The sequence below is a fragment of the Lepidochelys kempii genome, chromosome 23 (genome assembly GCF_965140285.1).
Source record: "Lepidochelys kempii isolate rLepKem1 chromosome 23, rLepKem1.hap1, whole genome shotgun sequence".
Lineage (NCBI taxonomy): Eukaryota > Metazoa > Chordata > Testudines > Cheloniidae > Lepidochelys > Lepidochelys kempii.
The window spans coordinates 8,733,144-8,751,908 of record NC_136402.1 but is presented as its reverse complement, the minus strand read 5'-3'; the positions used below and the strand labels follow the sequence as shown (position 1 = coordinate 8,751,908).

At 46.1% G+C, this 18,765-nt stretch overlaps 1 protein-coding gene and 1 long non-coding RNA gene across 2 annotated transcripts in view; one reads left to right on the top strand and one right to left on the bottom strand.

The window, feature by feature from the left end:
- The window catches only part of LOC140902307 (very-long-chain 3-oxoacyl-CoA reductase), a 31,475-nt gene that overhangs the window by 11,587 nt on the left and 1,123 nt on the right, over positions 1 to 18,765 (top strand). The window contains exons 7-10 of the mRNA XM_073322259.2: positions 1,026 to 1,060; positions 1,612 to 1,693; positions 4,379 to 4,444; positions 5,165 to 5,314. Coding sequence (XP_073178360.1) covers positions 1,026 to 1,060; positions 1,612 to 1,693; positions 4,379 to 4,444; positions 5,165 to 5,314 — 333 coding nt within the window. The remainder of the gene's footprint in view (positions 1 to 1,025; positions 1,061 to 1,611; positions 1,694 to 4,378; positions 4,445 to 5,164; positions 5,315 to 18,765) is intronic.
- The window catches only part of LOC140902316 (uncharacterized), a 64,224-nt gene continuing 49,766 nt past the window's right edge, over positions 4,308 to 18,765 (bottom strand). The window contains exons 2-3 of the long non-coding RNA XR_012156052.1: positions 17,492 to 17,612; positions 4,308 to 4,619 (exon numbers count right to left, since the gene is read on the bottom strand). This is a non-coding gene — a long non-coding RNA (uncharacterized LOC140902316). The remainder of the gene's footprint in view (positions 4,620 to 17,491; positions 17,613 to 18,765) is intronic.

Genomic DNA, 18,765 nt, shown 5'->3' with positions numbered 1-18,765 from the left:
TCCTTTTTAGCTATACCTTAACCAATCATTATACTAAAATTTTACTAACCAATCCTAACATAGTGTAACAAAATTCTCTAACCAGTCCTACCCCACCACCTTAATTCATTTACACTTAGCAAAATTAATTATGCAATAGACAGAAACAATCAAAGAACCAGACAGAGACCATACAGACAAACAATAGGGAAGTGGGGACCATAGTGACAAAACAATAAAGAAATGAGGATTTCCCAACCACAACTATTGATAAGTGATTGCTTGCCAGACAGGATGCTGTCAAACTAAGTTTTCTTTAACCATTTTAAACTGTTTCTTTATCTGGTGATAGTGGGGGCCATTAGGATGGGGTCTCCTTATTAACAGCCTGATATTACATTAAAACAATGTAATAATTTAGATGGAACGTGAGGATGCAACTTCCTGCTTCTCAGCTAATGGCTGCTGTTCGGCTGCCCTTTTAATCTGGCTGCAGACAAAGGCCTTAGGCCTTACAATGTGGCTGCAGACAAAGGCCTTATCCTTACAAGGGGAGAGAGAGCAGTTCCAGTGTTGGGTAGAGAAGGGCTGGAGGGTGAAAGGAAAGAGGAGTGTGAGAATGGGCAGTGGGAGTGCTAATGGGAGAGGGACGGGGACATAGGGACAGCACCTATTGCTGAGGGAAAGAGGGTGCCGAGGGGATGATTTGGGAGCATGAGGCTGGACATGTCAGGGGCATGTGGCTGGTGAGGGGAGGGCAGGGGTGAGGACTGTCTCTGCCTCTGTGGTCTCTGGCTGATGAGGGGAGGACAGGCCCTGCCACTGCGGGGCGTAGCTGGCAGCGGCAGGGCAGGCGGGATGAGGGTTGTCACATGTGGCTGGTGAAGGGAGGAAAATCTGGGGGATGGGAGGCAGATTCTGCCATTGCAGGGCATGGCTGCTAAGGGAGGGCAGGAGCTGATGATGGCCCCTGTCATGGACAGGGCATTGCTGGCAGGCTGTGCGGCACGTCCTGTCTCATGTCTCACCGACGTCTCTTGTTGCAGATGACCAGGATTGTCCTGCCCCAGATGCTCAGCAGGTACAAGCAGCAGGAAAGCACATGGCTCCCCCGCTGTCGAGCCACAGTGAACTGGGCCTACTTGACAGTGGCTGCAGCGTGGTGCCCCCTTTGTGCCTCGGGGTGGCATCTGCCTTTAGCTGCACCTGTCCCGCACTGATCAGGAGCCTTCCTGGGCCATGAGCTCTTCCTCTCCCTCTCCCCTGCTCCAAGTGATGGGTTCTCCCTTCTCCTCCCTGTCCCCTCAGCCTGGATGGTGGGCAGGGCCTGGGCAACCTCTCCCCTGCTCCTGAGCTCTAGACGATCATTCCAGCCCTAGTCAGCCCATCCACATTCTCCTCTCCCTCAGTTCAAAAGGAACTCTCTTCTCCCCGCCAAACAGGTAGGCGGAGTCTGGCCGCAAACTCCAGCATAGAATCCTGTGCCCCCACTTTGTAATGTGGTGATGGGTTCTCCCCTCCCGCCCCCCCCCAGGGGCATGGGCTGGGCCTGGGCAATGAGCACACCTCTCTCCTTTTTCCTGGGTGCTCTCTGGGGCCATCCTCACACGGAGCTATCTCTCTTCATGGCAGGAAGAAGGGGGTCGTCATTAACTTGTCCTCTGAAGCGGGTCGTCACCCCCATCCAGTGGCCACGGTGTACAGTGCTACGAAGGTAAGGAAAGTTACATCCTGTGCCCCCTGTTCCTAGCACTCTTTCCTCTCCCATAGAATCATAGAAGATTAGGTTGGAAAAGACCTCAGGAGGTCATCTAGTCCAACCCCCTGCTCGAAGCAGCACGAGCACGGACTAAATCATCCTTAAAAACCTCTCAGGATGCACATTCCACCGCCTCCCTAGGTCACCCATTCCAGTGCTTCACCCCCCTCCCAGTGAAATAGTTTATCCTAATATCCATCCTAGACCTCCCCCACTGCAACTTGAGAACATTGCTCCTTGTTCTGTCATCTGCCACCACAGAGAACATAGAATCATAGAATCATAGAATGTCAGGGTTGGAAGGGACCCCAGAAGGTCATCTAGTCCAACCCCCTGCTCGAAGCAGGACCAATTCCCAGTTAAATCATCCCAGCCAGGGCTTTGTCAAGCCTGACCTTAAAAACCTCTAAGGAAGGAGATTCAACCACCTCCCTAGGTAACGCATTCCAGTGTTTCACCACCCTCTTAGTGAAAAAGTTTTTCCTAATATCCAATCTAAACCTCCCCCACTGCAACTTGAGACCATTACTCCTCGTTCTGTCATCTGCTACCATTGAGAACAGTCTAGAGCCATCCTCTTTGGAACCCCCTTTCAGGTAGTTGAAAGCAGCTATCAAATCCCCCCTCATTCTTCTCTTCTGCAGGCTAAACAATCCCAGCTCCCTCAGCCTCTCCTCATAACTCATGTGTTCCAGTCCCCTAATCATTTTTGTTGCCCTTCGCTGGACTCTTTCCAATTTATCCACATCCTTCTTGAAGTGTGGGGCCCAAAACTGGACACAGTACTCCAGATGAGGCCTCACCAATGTCGAATAGAGGGGAACGATCACGTCCCTCGATCTGCTCGCTATGCCCCTACTTATACATCCCAAAATGCCATTGGCCTTCTTGGCAACAAGGGCACACTGCTGACTCATATCCAGCTTCTCGTCCACTGTCACCCCTAGGTCCTTTTCCGCAGAACTGCTGCCTAGCCATTCGGTCCCTAGTCTGTAGCTGTGCATTGGGTTCTTCCGTCCTAAGTGCAGGACCCTGCACTTATCCTTATTGAACCTCATCAGATTTCTTTTGGTCCAATCCTCCAATTTGTCTAGGTCCTTCTGTATCTTATCCCTCCCCTCCAGCGTATCTACCACTCCTCCCAGTTTAGTATCATCCGCAAATTTGCTGAGAGTGCAATCCACACCATCCTCCAGATCATTTATGAAGATATTGAACAAAACCGGCCCCAGGATCGGGGGCCGAGCTCCATCAGCTCAACGGGTAGCGATCAATGGCTCAATGTCTAGTTGGCAGCCGGTATCAAGTGGAGTGTCCCAGGGGTCTGTCCTGGGGCCGGTTTTGTTCAACATCTTCATCAATGATCTGGATGATGGGATTAATAGCACCCTCAACAAGTTCGCAGATGACACTAGGCTGGGGGGAGAGGTAGATATGCTGGAGGGTAGGGATAGGGTCCAGAGTGACCTAGACAAATTGGAGGATTGGGCCAAAAGAAATCTGATGAGGTTCAACAAGGACAAGTGCAGAGCCCTGCACTTAGGACGGAAGAATCCCATGCACTGCTACAGGCTGGGGTCCGACTGGCTAAGCAGCAGTTCTGCAGAAAAGGACCTGGGATTACAGTGGATGAGAAGCTGGATATGAGTCAGCAGTGTGCCCTCGTTGCCAAGAAGGTCAACGGCATATTGGGATGTATTAGTAGGAGAATTGCCAGCCCTAGTACTGACTGACACTGCCAGGGACCAAGAGTTATGTAGTCCTCCTGTGTACGTCCTCCTGGCACCATCGCTTTTCTTACACCAGAACTCTGATGTCAGAGAATCTCCTCCGCCATCCTCGCCAGTACTGTGCTCCCCATCTTGGCACCAGCAACTATCAGTGTCAACCTGATTGTTTGGCTGCTAGAGCTGTCAAGTGATTCAAAAAATTAATCGTGATTAATCGCACTGTCAAACAGTAATAGAATACCATTTATTTAAATAGGTATGGATGTTTTCTACATTTTCAAATATACTGATTTCAATTACAACACAGAAGACAAAGGGTACAGTGCTCACTTTATAGTTATTTTTGATTACCAGTGTTTGCACTGTAAAAAAACAAAAGAAATGGTATTTTTTCAGTTCACCTAATACAAGTACTGTAGTGCAATCACTTTATCATGAAAGTTGAACTTACAAATGTAGAATTATGCACCAAAAAACCAGCACTCAAAAATGAAAATGTAAAATTTTATGGCCTGCAAGTCCACTGAGTCCTACTTCTTGTTCAGCCAATCGCTTAGACAAACAAATGTGGTGTTCTTCCTTGCACCTGAAAATCCTGTCTAGGTATAGGGGGTGGGGTTGGAAAACACCCTCCCTTGGTCTCCATAAGCTACAAAGCAGCTCTCCTGTTACAGCCGTGTGCTTGCCCTACTAAGGGCACCCAGCGCTGTCTCACACCAGCTCCCCATGAGAGCCAGAGCAACGGCCCTTGTCCTAGCCACCCGTCCTTTCAGGATCTGCTCTTGAAGTTTCTTAGCTCCCTTGTGAGCGTTCATTGTGACGTGTCCCCCTCCCCCCGCCACGCTACCCTTTCCCCTCTCCTGCTCCATTGCAGTCCTGTGGCTTGATTTCCATTTTCTCTCCATTGCAGAGATTTGTAGATTTCTTCTCGAGAGGCTTGGAGGCCGAGTACCACTCCCAGGGTATCCTAGTGCAGGTACAGAGCAATGAGACCTTCTTCCCTGCGGACGCAAGGGCAAGGAGCACTCTGGAGTTTGGGGCCAGCAGTTGCGGGAGGTGTCTGGGGTTGCAGCTCTCTGTGCTTGCCATGATCCACTGCTCCATCTGAAGGCAGCACTTTCCACTGCCAGCTGCTGGCATTCAACAGCTCCCTGTAAGGGGAGGGGAAGGCATTCTCCATTACTCTCTGTGGGGGGAAGGAAGGAGGAGGGGAAAGAGGATTCTCTGTATGGGAATTACTGGGTGCAGGGCACTTATGAAAATCTGGCCATGCTGTGAGGGAGACAGACAAAAGCTTATAGCCTGTTCTCTGCCCCTCTTCAGGTCAGAGGGGATTTGCTGTGTTGTGTCAGAAGCCCACTCTCTATTCCTGATCCCTTTCTCCCTCCTTGGACCATGATTTAGCATGCTCACCCATTGGGGAAAATAGCCATCTTGCATGGCTCTAAAGTTACCCCTCCAACCGGGAGCGACCAAGCTGAGCTGTGACTAGCATCGTCCCTTCCTCTGTGGCTGCAACAGTCAGACTGAGGTGGGAAACTCTCATGACTTCATAGTGAAGGTGATTGGGCCTTCACTGCCAGCCTTGTGAGGGATCAACTCTGGTGTCCGACTAGTAGGCAGACTGAGCCTAGAGATTGTGCCAGAATGCAAGAGAACAGGCAATAACTCTCTCCACTCTGTCTCCCCCCTCTAGAGTGTCCTGCCTCTCTTTGTTTCCACAAACATGACCAACAACATCATACCCAACTGCTATATAAAGACAGCAGAAGACTTCACTTGTGAGGCCTTGAACACTGTGGGCATCAGTAGCAGGACATCTGGCTGCCTCTCCCACTCTGTGCAGGTCAGTCTGGCAGATGGGGGCATTGGAGAATGAGGGGGAGTGTCTGGTCTGGCTGCCTCTCCCACTCTGTGCAGGTCAGTCTGGCAGGTGGGACATGAAGGCGGGGAGGCAGCAGCTCAGGGAGTGAAGCTTCTGACAGCAGCCACTAAATGTTAAAAATGGATGAATAAGCCAAATAAAATTCAGCTATAAAAGCTACAAGGGAATAGTGAGAACGAGGATTCCTCTTCCAGGCTCTGTGCTGAGGAACTAAGGCCCACCTCTCCCAGGAACCAGACCAATGTTCCCTCTAATATTTTACATCCATGTGCGGAATGAATTTTGTTATGTGCAGTACCAATATTGAGGTAATGTGTGGATGTGCGCCACCAGGACAAACAAAAAAGCAAGATATAATATATATTTTTAAACAGTTCATAGGTATGGAAGAAAGAATATTAAAACAAGGGATAATTAACAAGCTGCTTAAGATGTTTATTTAATATGAAATCAAGTAAAAAGAATATTAACACTGCCCTTGGAGTACATGTATGTAACCACTCAAGCTAGTAAACACACCAAAATGTGGCCTACTGAAAACAGCTATATAACTAAAACAAAGTCTTGGCCATTAAGTGAAAGCATAAAAAATATGGACCAGAGGCCCAGTTTAATAACCTCCTCCTACCATAGACCACTAAATCTTCAGGGAAAGCTGCTCTCGACAAAACAAAGCATCTCCCAAAACAGTAGCATGCTATGGACTTTTGCAGTTCACAAAACTATCCCTCTTGCATGCATATTATCTGCACACTGAGCTCAGCTTGAAGATGCTAAACAAATCTATGAATCAAGTAGAAATAGTCATGTTCTCATTGCAAATATTAATACAATATTTTCTGATACTGGAAAGGAGAGTAAAAGGCATTCCCTCAGGCTTCTACAATTTCTATGAAAAAAGAAAAGGAGTACTCTTTGCGAATACAGACTAACACGGCTGCTACTCTGAAACCTACAATTTCTATGGGATGTCAACTCTTAATTTAATACTTCACACACAGAACAGTAAAAATAAGTAATAAAGCAACACAGAGAGCAAACAAAACCACAAACAAACAAGTGACAGCACTGAAAATATGAAGGGAAGTAAAACATCAAGTGGTTGGTTATGGGGATTTTAAATGTGTTGTCAAAGTCAGATTCAGGACTCGCATAGTTTGTCAGACCACTCTATTAGCAAAGCGCTTTGCTAATGCACCCAGATGTGAGCCCCTCTCTGAGGTTCAAGGTAACTTATTTATACAGCTAAGCCAAAGCCAATTTAACATAAGAGGCAAAAGAAAGAGAAACTGACAAATATCTTATTTGCATACTAATGTTTACCAATCTCCTAGCTCAGTAGGAGCTCTAAGTTAATTAGTTTGAGGACCCCTTGTCTCACACTCCTTAATGTTTCTCTTCCTGACAACTATATTTCAACCAACCCTTCAAGTAGCATTTCTTTAATGAATTATAATTTCAATATAATTCATTCTACTTTCACAATCCCTCCTTTTGGTCAAGCTACGCAATGACCAACAATGACTCGGTTCCACATATCAATCGTTCTTTATCTCTTTGTTCATCAGTGATATTTAAAATCATCAAATTAGCACTCTGGTTTGGGGCAGCTATCTGTGTAGCATGCCTGACACAATTTTGGATACAACAGGAAAGTAACTGAAAACATATAAAAATTATTAGGATTCCAAACAGGAGAGTTAGGGCTCCCTAAAACAACCAGTTTCCTATGCAAGAGAAATTGAAAAGGTTACTTAGCCACTTCCATAAAGAACTTGGTTCTTCGTGGGGAAGATATGTGATTTGTTCTAAGTGGCTAGCACGATCTATTACCTCATTGGTGTTGTCTGGTATATACACACAGCAGTCTTTTCCAATGAAAGCACAAGTCCCTCCTTTTGCCGCCAGCACTATGTCCAATGCCTGATGGTTTTGGAGGGCCATCTGTAGGATTGCCCCTGTTTCTTTGGCCAGGGTTCTTAAACTTTCTCCGGTTTCATTTGCCATTATTTCAACTACTGCTTGTAACCTTAGGAGCCTTTTTGTATGGTGTATTACTTCCCCTAATGGTATGAAGGAACTGCCAATGGCCTCTTCCCAGGTTAAGGGTCTTATGTTATTTACGTGCCGTTGGGCATCTGTTAAGCCCCTTCTTTTTCGCCTGAAATTGCGGAGGCGTTCTCGAGGGAAGGTTCCTAGCGCTCGGAATTGTGGGAAGAGTCGGGCGGGATAACAGATTCCTGACCAATTAGCTGGCAGTGCGGTATAAGCTCTGGTCCCACACACCCAGTGATGGCCTATTAAGGCCGGGAAGGGTCGGTTGCACCCATTTGTCATATAGGTGTTTGCAAAGGAGGAGGAGTATCCCCCAAAGGGTACAGGGTAATTCTCCTTACGAGGAGTGGTGTTATTTGCATGACATTGAAAGATTGTATTGTTTTCACTAAGGTTACTGTAGGGGGAACATGAGATTGATTTCTCTGTTTGATCCCAGGTTGAGAAAAAATTCATATCTCCATACCCGGCCCGCCACTTTTTAGTTTTGTTTGAATAATCCCATACACCATTGGCCACAATATGCTGAAGGCAACGGCTTTTCCCCTGATTTAGCCCTGTCCCATTACACACCCAACACCAATGACCTTTTCCCTCCACCACACTTATCCATTTAGTTGCATTTATTCCCACCGCTTCCCAAGTGTCATTGCTGATCCATATTTTGTTAAACGGACGAGGCCCTCCAGTGAGGTCTGGGGACTTGAGTGGGATAGCCAGGACAGGAACACCAGTTTGAGAGTGGGCTGGGATGTGGCTGCAGACCCAGCAATTATAAATATTAAGGGTCTGAGCTATCCACACCTGCTGCTGGATAAAAGAATTGTCATCGTGGTCTCCCCAGACTGTAAGATACCAGCAGCCGAGGAACAGGCAGAGACGCATGTTAGAGGCAAGGCTCTTCTGGTTCTGACAACCTCAACTGAGGGAACCGCAGTCACGATTTTATGCTCACTAGGCAGTAGGTGCTAGGCTCGCTACTGCTTTTTTTTGTGTTTGTTTTGTTTTGTTCGTCGTCTGCTTCTGGCAATGCTTACGAGAGCGTAGATTGTAAGGTGTTGCAGACTGTTCCTCTACGTCGTCTTTTGGAGTCAAAATTGACTCTGCATTGTCCTGAGGTGACGATTGGTTCTCTGGGGATGGTGCCTTCTTACACTGTGAAGCATGTATCCACGCTGCGATGCCAGATAGTTTAACAGCAGTCTGTGTAGTAAGCAGTACCTGATGAGGACCCTTCCACCGGGGCTCCAAGGCGTGCTTTCGATGATGGCGCTATACGTAGACCCAATCACCTGGCTCGAGGTTGTGGCAAGCATTGGAGGTGGGTTCCGTGGGCCAGGCGGCTCGAACCTGTGAATGGAAGTGACTTACAGCTTGCATTAGTCCCTTGCAATACTGAAGGAGCGCACTGTGAGTCAAGTTCAAATCTGGAACGGGAGTAATGGTAGTCATAGCTCGCATAGGGCATCCCATAACAATTTCAAAGGGACTTAATTTATGCCTTTGGGATGGAGTGGATCTCATGTCCATAAGGGCTACTGGCCAGCTTAATCCTGTAGAGTCAAAAATTTTAGCAAGCTTATTGTTAAGTGCACCATTTCGTCTTTCAACTGCACCTGCTCTCTGTGGGTGGTAGGGACAGTGCAACAGGTGTTTGATGTGCAATATACAGTCCAGGTGTTGAACAAGTTGTCCAGTAAAATGTGTACCCCGATCACTGGACAGAGGAGCAGGAATTCCCTTGGCAGGCATAATATGATGTAACAAACATTTGGCAACAGACAGTGAGTCAGCCTTGTGACAAGGAGAGGCTTCAATCCAACCGGAGAATAAACATACCGTAACCCATATCAATTCATAGTGTTGACACTTAGGCATTTGTGCAGGAACGGTGCTTGAGGCAGGCCCCGGAACCCCTGGGCCACTTTTACAGGTTTACCTGTAAATATTATGGCTTTGGCAAATGGTACAGGCTGCACAGTGGCGGGCTGTAAAAGAGCTAAAATGGGGGGGCCCACCATCCTGTCTTTGTTACAGCAGAGACCATCCCCTCCTTTCCGACATGCGAAACACCGTGTAGCTGGGCGGCCAGAGATGGGTAAAGTGAAAAGGGGGCTACAAAGGCGCCAGTAGGCGAGTGCCAAAAGGAATCAGGATGTAGAGAGCAACCTTGGGCAACCCAGGATTCTTTCTCGGTTTCTGGGGCAGAGTCTTGGAGCAGGGTGAGGTCAGTGAGGGACCAGGAGGGTAAGAGGAGAGCGGAGAACAAGGGAATCAGACATTTCGACTAGGCGCCCTGCAGCAGTCACAGCACGCAGGCAGGGGGCTAAGCCTTGGGCAACAGGGTCTAAAGTGGCAGAGAAATAAGCCACTGGGCAGTTCTTTTCTCCGTGTATCTGAGTGAGAACTCCAAGTGCACACCCAGATTGTTTGTTGCAGAAAAGAGTAAAAGGCTTAGAATAGTCAGGCAGCCCTAAGGCAGGGGCAGAAGCCAAACCCTGTTTGAGGGAAACAAAGGCAGAATTGGCCTCGGGGCCACGGCATGGGGTCAGGCACAGAGAATCGAGTGAGTTCCTGGAGAGGTTTTGCAAGGGAGGCATATTGGGGAATCCATTGTCTGCAAAATCCAGCCATGCCTAAAAACTTCTGGACCTGGCTTGGGGAGCGGGGTCGGGGAAAGCTAAGGATAGCTTGGACGCGGGTGAGAGAAAGTGCATGGGAACCCCGGGAGAGGAGAAAGCTGAGGTATGTGACAGAAGCTTGACAGAGTTGTAGTTCAGAGCGAGAAGTTTTGTGACCCTTATTTGCTAGGGCAGTAAGGAGCACTAAAGAGTCAGTTTCAGAGGCAGACAATGAAGGGGAACAGAGGAGTAGATCGTCTACATATTGGACTAGTGTGGACTTGGACAGGAAAACAAGGTCAGCAAGGTCTTGGGCTAATGCTTGGGAAAAATATGATGGGCTTTCAATATACCCCTGGGGCAGTGTGGTCCATGTGTACTGTTGCCCCTTGTAAGAAAAGGCAAACAGGAACTGGGAGTCAGGGTGAACCAGGACAAAAAAGAAAGCAGAGCACAAATCAACAACAGTAAAATGAGTTGCATCTGGTGGGATAGAAGCCAGAATCTTTGAGAGAGGCAAGTTTTGATTCTGTCCACCTATGATTTGCCTCTTCCCACCACTGCATGAAACAATCAACCTCTCCTTTTGCCAATTTAGTTTTAGGTTGGCTGAGTTTGTCTTTTAAGATGTCTACTCGGTCTTTGTCCCAAGATCCTAAGAGTGGCCACTGAATTTTGGGATTCTCCTGAGTTAGCCTTTTGCATTCCCATACACATCTTCCCCCCCCCTCTCCCCCCAAGGTCAGCCTTTTGAAGCCATCCCCCACCCACGTCATGAGGTTTTCTGTTCATTAAAATACAACAATGCTAGCAACAAGACAAACACCACAGACAAACAACACAAAACAGGTTTTCTGTTCATTAAAATACAACAATGCTAGCAACAAGACAAACACCACAGACAAACAACACAAAACATAGATCCATGGTATTCTGAAAAAAGAAAAGGAGTACTTGTGGCACCTTGGAGACTAACCAATTTATTTGAGCATGAGCTTTCGTGAGCTACAGATGAAGTGAGCTGTAGCTCATGAAAGCTTATACTCAAATAAATTGGTTAGTCTCTAAGGTGCCACAAGTACTCCTTTTCTTTTTGCAAATACAGACTAATGCGGCTGTTACTCTGAAACATGGTATTCTGAGTTATTCTTCCACTGGTGCCAGCTTGCTTGTAGAGTCTAAAAACAAAAGAAAAAATTTCCACCCCCCTGGTGGGGACAGATTATTGCTTAATAATAATACCACTTTCTTTTACAAATTTCCTTGCTAATTGCAGGCAAAACAGAGGAATTGCCCCCACATTTTCCTGCGGGCCGGGTTTCAATGGCTTTTATCTTTTAAGGGTTATGGGGAAATTATCCCACTGTTTAGTTATTAAATCCCTGAGTTTTCCTTCTTATACAGCAGACCAAGTTTATAATGTTTTTCCTGCTGTGTTAAGCTTTAAGTTTTATTTACAGGTAATAACTGAGAAGCATCATTACCATACGACCTTAAAGGGTTTTTCCAAAAATCATACACACTATACGTTGTTACAGGGATACGTATTATCATTAAATTTATTAAAATTATCTTTTTATCCCATGCCTTTTATTTAGACAATTTGTTTGCTGACCAGGTGTGTCCTTTATCTGCAGCTCCTTTGTGCTGCTAGTTCTTTCCTTCCTTTATCATTTAGGTCATTTGCATTTTCACAGACGCTTCCTGCTTTTGGATTTAAAGCCATCAGCAGCTCAGAGACTCTGTCTTAAAAGGGACACAATCAACTTTCACCAGAGTTTTGATTACTTTTAACTTCTGCTTCCAAAACACACAACAATCTGAAAAAGAAAACCCAACCTATTGTGGCTCCCTTTGGAGCCCTAACAGCATTTTAATTAAGTAGCATGGTATGTTTGCATTTCTTTTGCCCCTTCTACAATATACCCTGCACATGTTCTGGGGCAAATCACATTCCTTCCATAGTTTAACTTCTATAACATTATCCAGATCCATTTTTTACATAAGGTGTCACTATTTCTTTTTTTTGCTTACAGAGTTTTCATGTACCTTTATCAAAGTGACAGTCTGATTACTCAGAGCCATTTTAAGACTCAGTGTTTCTAACATTGCTTCTTTTTGTTTTAGAGTAAGGTTTCAGAGTAACAGCCGTGTTAGTCTGTATTCACAAAAAGAAAAGGAGTACTTGTGGCACCTTAGAGACTAACCAATTTATTAGAGCATAAGCTTTCGTGAGCTACAGCTCACTTCATCAGATGCATATCGTGGAAACTGCAGCAGACTTTATATATACACAGAGAATATGAAACAATACCTCCTCCCACCCCACTGTCCTGCTGGTAATAGCTTATCTAAAGTGATCATCAGGTGGGCCATTTCCAGCACAAATCCAGGTTTTCTCACCCTCCACCCCCCCACACAAATTCACTCTCCTGCTGGTGATAGCCCATCCAAAGTGACAACTCTTTACACAATGTGCATGACAATCAAGTTGGGCTATTTCCTGCACAAATGCAGGTTTTCTCACATCCCCCCCACCCCCATACACACACAAACTCACTCTCCTGCTGGTAATAGCTCATCCAAACTGACCACTCTTCAAGTTTAAATCCAAGTTAAACCAGAACATCTGGGGGGGGGGTAGGAAAAAACAAGAGCAAACAGGCTACCTTGCATAATGACTTAGCCACTCCCAGTCTCTATTTAAGCCTAAATTAATAGTATCCAATTTGCAAATGAATTCCAATTCAGCAGTTTCTCGCTGGAGTCTGGATTTGAAGTTTTTTTGTTTTAAGATAGCGACCTTCATGTCTGTGATTGCGTGACCAGAGAGATTGAAATGTTCTCCGACTGGTTTATGAATGTTATAATTCTTGACATCTGATTTGTGTCCATTTATTCTTTTACGTAGAGACTGTCCAGTTTGACCAATGTACATGGCAGAGGGGCATTGCTGGCACATGATGGCATATATCACATTGGTGGATGTGCAGGTGAACGAGCCTCTGATAGTGTGGCTGATGTTATTAGGCCCTGTGATGGTGTCCCCTGAATAGATATGTGGGCACAATTGGCAACGGGCTTTGTTGCAAGGATAGGTTCCTGGGTTAGTGGTTCTGTTGTGTGGTATGTGGTTGTTGGTGAGTATTTGCTTCAGGTTGCGGGGCTGTCTGTAGGCAAGGACTGGCCTGTCTCCCAAGATTTGTGAGAGTGTTGGGTCATCCTTTAGGATAGGTTGTAGATCCTTAATAATGCGTTGGAGGGGTTTTAGTTGGGGGCTGAAGGTGACGGCTAGTGGCGTTCTGTTATTTTCTTTGTTAGGCCTGTCCTGTAGTAGGTAACTTCTGGGAACTCTTCTGGCTCTATCAATCTGTTTCTTTACTTCTGCAGGTGGGTATTGTAGTTGTAAGAAAGCTTGACAGAGATCTTGTAGGTGTTTGTCTCTGTCTGAGGGGTTGGAGCAAATGCGGTTGTATCGCAGAGCTTGGCTGTAGACGATGGATCGTGTGGTGTGGTCAGGGTGAAAGCTGGAGGCATGCAGGTAGGAATAGCGGTCAGTAGGTTTCCGGTATAGGGTGGTGTTTATGTGACCATTGTTTATTAGCACTGTAGTGTCCAGGAAGTGGATCTCTTGTGTGGACTGGACCAGGCTGAGGTTGGTGGTGGGATGGAAATTGTTGAAATCATGGTGGAATTCCTCAAGGGCTTCTTTTCCATGGGTCCAGATGATGAAGATGTCATCAATATAGCGCAAGTAGAGTAGGGGCTTTAGGGGACGAGAGCTGAGGAAGCGTTGTTCTAAATCAGCCATAAAAATGTTGGCATACTGTGGGGCCATGCGGGTACCCATAGCAGTGCCGCTGATCTGAAGGTATACATTGTCCCCAAATGTGAAGTAGTTATGGGTAAGGACAAAGTCACAAAGTTCAGCCACCAGGTTAGCCGTGACATTATCGGGGATAGTGTTCTTGACGGCTTGTAGTCCATCTTTGTGTGGAATGTTGGTGTAGAGGGCTTCTACATCCATAGTGGCCAGGATGGTGTTATCAGGAAGATCACCGATGGATTGAAGTTTCCTCAGGAAGTCAGTGGTGTCTCAAAGGTAGCTGGGAGTGCTGGTAGCGTAGGGCCTGAGGAGGGAGTCTACATAGCCAGACAATCCTGCTGTCAGGGTGCCAAGGCCTGAGATGATGGGGCGCCCAGGATTTCCAGGTTTATGGATCTTGGGTAGTAGATAGAATATCCCAGGTCGGGGTTCCAGGGGTGTGTCTGTGCGGATTTGATCTTGTGCTTTTTCAGGAAGTTTCTTGAGCAAATGCTGTAGTTGCTTTTGGTAACTCTCAGTGGGATCAGAGGGTAATGGCTTGTAGAAACTCGTGTTGGAGAGCTGCCGAGCAGCCTCTTGTTCATATTCCGACCTATTCATGATGACAACAGCACCTCCTTTGTCAGCCTTTTTGATTATGATGTCAGAGTTGTTTCTGAGGCTGTGGATGGCATTGCGTTCCACATGGCTGAGGTTATGGGGCAAGTGATGCTGCTTTTCCACAATTTCAGCCCGTGCACGTCGGCGGAAGCACTCTATGTAGAAGTCCAGTTTGCTGTTTCGACCTTCAGGAGGAGTCCACCTAGAATCCCTCTTTCTGTAATGTTGGTAGGGAGACCTCTGTGGATTAGTATGCTGTTCAGAGGTATTTTGGAAATATTCCTTGAGTCGGAGTCGTCGAAAATAGGATTCTAGGTCACCACAGAACTGTATCATGTTCGTGGGGGTGGAGGGGCAGAAAGAGAGGCCCCGAGATAGAACAGCTGCTTCTGTTGGGCTGAGAGTATAGTTGGATAGGTTAACAATATTGCTAGGTGGGTTGAGGGAACCATTGCTGTGGCCCCTTGTAGCATGTAGTAGTTTAGAAAGTTTAGTGTCTTTTTTCTTTTGTAGAGAAGCAAAGTGTGCGTTGTAAATGGCTTCACCCCTGCTGTTGCTTCAGAAGGGCACTGTCTTTTTTTATTTTTTTTCTACAACTCTCATCTGCTATTTTGCTACAAAAACAAACAAACAAAAAGAATCCAGAATTTTTTTTTCTATTCTCCTGATTTTGACTGCCCTGCTGCAGCCACAACTTAAAAACATTTTAAATTTTGTAAAGCATTGAGTTACCTTTTAAGGGTTAAATGCCAAATCCCAAAGCCAAACAACACTAATTACCTGTGTCTAGCAAAAAGGTCTGTCAGTTTTGCAACTTTGAATTAAAGAGTCAAATGGATTTTTAGTGGCATTATTTAAAACAAAAACAAAACCAACTGGTCCTTAGAACTTCACATATTTACACACACAGAGACAGATACATACACATTTTCTTTCCCTTAACATCCCTTCCACACTGCTCTGTTTTTTTTTTTACATCTTACATTCCCTTTATACATTTGAGGCAGTTAAGTTCCAATAGAACACCCTTACATCCTTTAGTGATTTTGATTACATTACCCAATAGTCAAACAATTTTGATCAGATTCTCTCGCTGCCTGCTGCCTGCAGCAGTCCCTTATAGATCATTTCTGTGGGAAAAGGGCCCATTTTCCCTCAGAATAGCTGTAAAGGCTTCTGGGGACAGAAGCGTAGTGCTGGTAGTAGTCACTCTACCTGACCCCCTTAGCCTAGACCATTTTTTCAGAAATTTACAGGAGTCCGGACTCTTCCTAAAATACATAAACTGAGCCGGCGTTCCTTTAGGGAACTGTCCCAACTTAGACGTCTGGTTACCCATACAGGAGGATTTTACACACCAGTCACGCAAGAAGGAAAGTCGGGTTCGTCAGAGCGATGCCCGGTGCAACACACAAAAGGACCCCACAGGCTACTGCCTCAATCGCCCTTGCTTTCACACCAAGGGTTTTACCCAAGGCGCGGTGCAGCTGCGATTGTGCAGATTTCACTCATTCAGACCGTGGGGACAGGAACCCTTTGGTCAGCCGATCCCCAGACGGAGACGGCACCCAGACTCAAACACACCACAGGGAGGACGGATAGACACAGAGACAAGACAGTCCTCAGTCCGGACAAAACACAGAAATAATTACCTGACCAGATTCCTGATGTCAGATTCCGGGATCCCTACCAGAACAGAGTGGGAACCAACAGATTCGATGGCGTAGACTTCACTGTGGTCATGCACCCTTCCGTTCTGGCGGAGGACCGCTTGGGCCAAATGCCCAGGTGCCGGCTTGCCACGGCCGTCCTAAGAACAGTCAGGAGTCACACGGCCCCAGTGAAGATGGTTGCCATCTCGGTGGAACCTCCAAATTGTCAAAGTCAGATTCAGAACTCACATAGTTTGTCAGACCACTATGTTTATTAGCAAAGCGCTTTGCTAATGCACCCAGATGTGAGCCCCTCTCTGAGGTTCAAGGTAACTTATTTATACAGCTAAGCCAAAGCCAATTTAACATAAGAGACAAAAGAAAGAGAAACTGACAAATATACATACATATCTTATTTGCATACTAACGTTTACCAATCTCCTAGCTCAGTAGGAGCTCTAAGTTAATTAGTTTGAGGACCCCTTGTCTCACACTCCTTAATGTTTCTCTTCCTGACAACTATATTTCAACCAACCCTTCAAGTAGCATTTCTTTAATGAATTATAATTTCAATATAATTCATTCTACTTTCACAGTGTTTAGGAGGAGCCACACTGTGCAAATGCAACAGAGCCCTGTAGAAACAGGCAAAGTTCTCCTGGTTTCACGCTGTGTGTGTCATCGACTCAAAACCTTAGAGTAAACTCATTACATTTTTACAAGCTCCTTAAGTAAACAAAGCACATTAACACAGGGCTTCGGAGGTTGCAGATAGATCCCTGCTTCAGAGCCAGCAAGTAAGATCTTCATCCTACAAAGCACCTAACATCAAACCCCTAGTGCTTGCTACTTATGAGTCAATGGGAGTACTCTGAAGAGCCAGAACTATATCGGATAGCAGAGATCTGGCCTTAATGGTTTCCAGTACCTTTCCCCAAATAAATTTTAAAACTTAATGGAAATCAGTTCTCTGGAATCCAAATGATTTCCATTGTTTTAGAATTTGTTTGGGGAGAGGCATCTCTCCGGGCCACTGCAGCCCCAGAGCTGGAGCTGGGACATGACAGGTTAGAAAATACAAGAGTGATACTGCAAATCAAACTTTAAAGCTATAATACATCTTCCCAGACAAAGCTAAATCCAAACATTTTAAGCAGCTGGTGGAGGTAGCATTCATTTTAGGAACTACATTAATTAACCTCCATACCAGTTAAGCAATTCTGAAAAGCTATCCAAACCAAAAGCTAGGCATAAATAATACATTGCGTCTCTCCCTGGCTGTCACACGCAGCCCAGCTGGAGCTGGGATGCCCTAAATTTAGTCCTGACCCCACCCACCCCCTATTTCCCCCCACGTACCCCGTATTTCCCCCCATCACATCACCTTCCATGTCCTCTCCAGGGTCCAGGTCCACCTAATTAGTGAAGCCATGTGGATAAGTCCCAGAGAGATGCAGCCTTAACCGTTTTGCCACCCAGGGCAGAAAACGTTGGTCCATACACTCCTGAGGAGGAAAAGAAAATGTAGAGTGACACAGCGGTCTGGCGCCGCTGGAAGCTGGTGCCCAGGGTAACCGTCCTGCTTGTCCACCCCTAGAACTGGTCCGGGGCCCAGCTCCCTGAACCTTGTAAAAAAACCAGGAGTACTTGTGGCACCTTAGAGACTAACACATTTATTAGAGCATAAGCTTTCGTGGGCTACAGCCCACTTCATCGAATGCATTGAATGGAACATATAGTAAGAATATATATATATATATATATACACACACATACATACAGAGAAGGTGGAATTTGCCATACAAACAGTTTGTATGGCAAATTCCACCTTCCCTGTATGTGTGTATATATATATCTTCTTATTATATGTTCCATTCAATGCATCCAATGAAGTGGGCTGTAGCCCACGAAAGCTTATGCTCTAATAAATGTGTTAATCTCTAAGGTGCCACAGGTACTCCTGGTTTTTTTTTGTGGATACAGACTAACACGGCTGCTACTTTGAACCCTGTAATGTTGCCAATCCCAGGAGTTCAGAAATCATGAGTCAGGACCGAAAAATCCACAACACCAACTTAAAATTCTGATACTTAGAAAAAAAAACTTTTGTTTATTTCTGACTTCTAGTTTCTGAGCCTTTAGGTCACACTTTGAACCATGTTTTCTGGCTTCTATCCACAGCCTGAAACTCGTTTGTTTTGTTTTGTTTGAGATGAAATATTGCAAGATTAATGATAAATCACAAGAGTTGTCAATGCTGGCCTGGGCCTGCACTGAGGAGCTGGGCCCTGCACCCCTGTGGAAGATGAGGGGGCCCTGTGGTGAGGACCCCGTCCCCCACCCTCTGGGGTTCATGTCTCTGAGCTGAAGAGCTAGGCCCCTTGCTGCTTGTGAGGATCATTTGCTGCAGTCATGTTACCGTCCCTGTTGTTTTCAGCACAGCTGCTGGGAAACCTGAGTCTCTCTGATGTCACGTTTGGGGAACAGGAAGAAAATGTCCGGGCCCCAGTTAGAGACACATGGTTTTTGCTGTGATCAGTACCGCTGCCTGAGCACCCTAGGGAGTTGGGCTGTGTTCTGATTCTCACACAGCTCATTTGTCCAAGGCTCCTTGCAGGATACTGAGTGACAATACACAGCCCGCTAGACAGCACACCA